General features: G+C 36.5%; 1 protein-coding gene across 1 annotated transcript in view; it reads left to right on the top strand.

Annotated features, from left to right (window-relative positions):
- The window catches only part of PEX1 (peroxisomal biogenesis factor 1), a 42484-nt gene that overhangs the window by 6981 nt on the left and 33424 nt on the right, over positions 1 to 2079 (top strand). Inside the window, exon 2 of the mRNA XM_023724657.1 lies at positions 453 to 596. Within this exon, the coding sequence (XP_023580425.1) occupies positions 453 to 596 (144 nt within the window). The remainder of the gene's footprint in view (positions 1 to 452; positions 597 to 2079) is intronic.

The following is a 2079-nucleotide window of genomic DNA, read 5'->3' as shown; positions in this document are numbered from 1 at the left end:
ATAATTTCTCTGATGAACATTTAAGACTGTCCCAAGATTTCACTGTTATAGATAACTCTGCAGAAATATCTTCTGCTGAATTTTTTTCTTCTTTGAATCATTAATTTAGAATAAATTTTTAAATGGTTATATGTGGCTCAAAGGCTGCGTAAGTTCATTAGCTACTGCCATTTGAATTCTGAAATGGTTGAATCAATTTATAATGCTGTCATAAGAATATAAGGGTATACATTTCACCCCCACTATTGCCAGCATTGGGTGCTGGAAATGATTATAGCTTTTTAAATGCTATGACAAGTGTAGGTAACAGAGTTATCAACTTCTAAAGAACCTTTCGTATGTGTGCATTTCAATAATAGTTTATCTTTCATGTGAATTTCAGAAAAGCATGTAGAAACTTTTAAAACCTTTCTTCTCCCTCTCCCCCCATTTCTTATTTCTCAAATGAACAGAATCAAGCTATAGAAGTAGCCTGGGGTCACCAGCCTACTTTCTTAAGCTGGGTGGAAGGCAGGCATTTTAGTGACCAAGGCGAAAATGTGGCTGAAATTAACAGACAAGTTGGTCAGAGACTTGGACTTTCAAATGGGGGACAGGTAAGCACAAAATGTGATGGCAATGAGTTTTTTCTAATGTTCTATAGTGTGCTGTTGTTATTGTTGTTGTGTGCCACCGAGTCGATTACAACTCACAGCACCCCTATAGGACAGAGTAGAACTGCTCCCATAGGGTTTCCTAGGCTGTAATCTTTACAGGAGCAGATCGCTAAGACTTTTCTCCCACAGAGCAGCTGGTGGGTTCAAATCACTAACCTTTCAGTTAACTTAACCATTGGCGCCACCAGGGCTCCTTGTCGTATAATATAGCAATGGAAATAAAATTACAAGTTCAGTTTTATTTTTCAGGAGGTGAGAAGACACCTAACTTGTATGCTACTATAACCAGCCCAGGATATTCAAGTTGACTATACTCTGTTTTAAGTCATCGTCTTGTAGTCTACTATGTGCCCAAGTTGATTTTGTATTTTACTCACTTTCCAGGTTCCCTACTTTTGTTTTTGTGTGTTTATTTTTCTTTTACGAGTTATTGGTTTTTACTTACTATTATTGAACTTAATTCCATTTGTTTCTGACAAAGTTTCTAATCTTCCATAATTGTACTTGATAAATAAAAAGTCTGTTCTCCAAAAGAGGGTTATTTTTTTCCCATTTTTTGTGTTGTCTATGAATTTAATGTGCTTAGGTTATAAATCCTAAAGTTTAAGGACTCGTCTATTTTTTTTTATCATGTTCACTAATTAATTCCTTTAAATTTTTTTATTAAACTACAGAGGTAATACATGTTCATTACAAATATTTTACAACTGAAAGTAAAAAATGACTTTTTCCCTTTCCCAAACCCTAACCCTCATTATAGTCCTCAGAATGAGTGTTTAGTATTGTTGGGATCTCACTTGACGTTTAGGGTTTAAAGAATGAGATCATGCATATTTTCTGCAACTTTTTTTACACAAAATATATTGGGGATACCTTTCTACGTAATGGAGCCCTGGTGGTATGATAGTTAAGTGCTCAGCTGCTAACTGAAAGGTTGGAAGTTCAAACCCACCAGCTACTATGTGGGAGAAAGATGTGGCAGTCTGCTTCCTAGAGATTACAGCCTTAGAAACCCTATGGGGCAGTTCTACTCTGTACTATAGGGTTGCTATGAGTAGGAACAGACTCTTTGGTATATGTCTTTGTACATTTTTATTTATATGGAATTAAGTACTTAAAATTGAATTGCCAATTCCAGGAGGCTGCACATTTAAAAACTTGATATATGGGGCTAAATTGCTCTCTGTTACCAATCTCCCACAATAGTATGTGAGAGTTCCACATCATTTTGACTGGTTTTGAACACAGACTAGTTTTGTTCTACATGCTTTTGATAATGAGACTAGACCACTGATGAGAAATCCGTTGGCCTAGGACTAGTCCCTTGCTTATCTTAAATTTTTGCTAGAATCTTAAAATTTTAGCACCAAGAGTTCCGGCAAAGTGGCACTCTAGGCAGAAGCACCACGCCGCCGTCCCTCCA

This window comes from Trichechus manatus, unplaced genomic scaffold (assembly GCF_000243295.1).
Source record: "Trichechus manatus latirostris isolate Lorelei unplaced genomic scaffold, TriManLat1.0 scaffold00253, whole genome shotgun sequence".
NCBI classification, from domain to species: Eukaryota; Metazoa; Chordata; class Mammalia; order Sirenia; family Trichechidae; genus Trichechus; species Trichechus manatus.
Note: the sequence above shows the minus strand (reverse complement) of the source record. Positions and strands in the feature narration are given on the sequence as shown.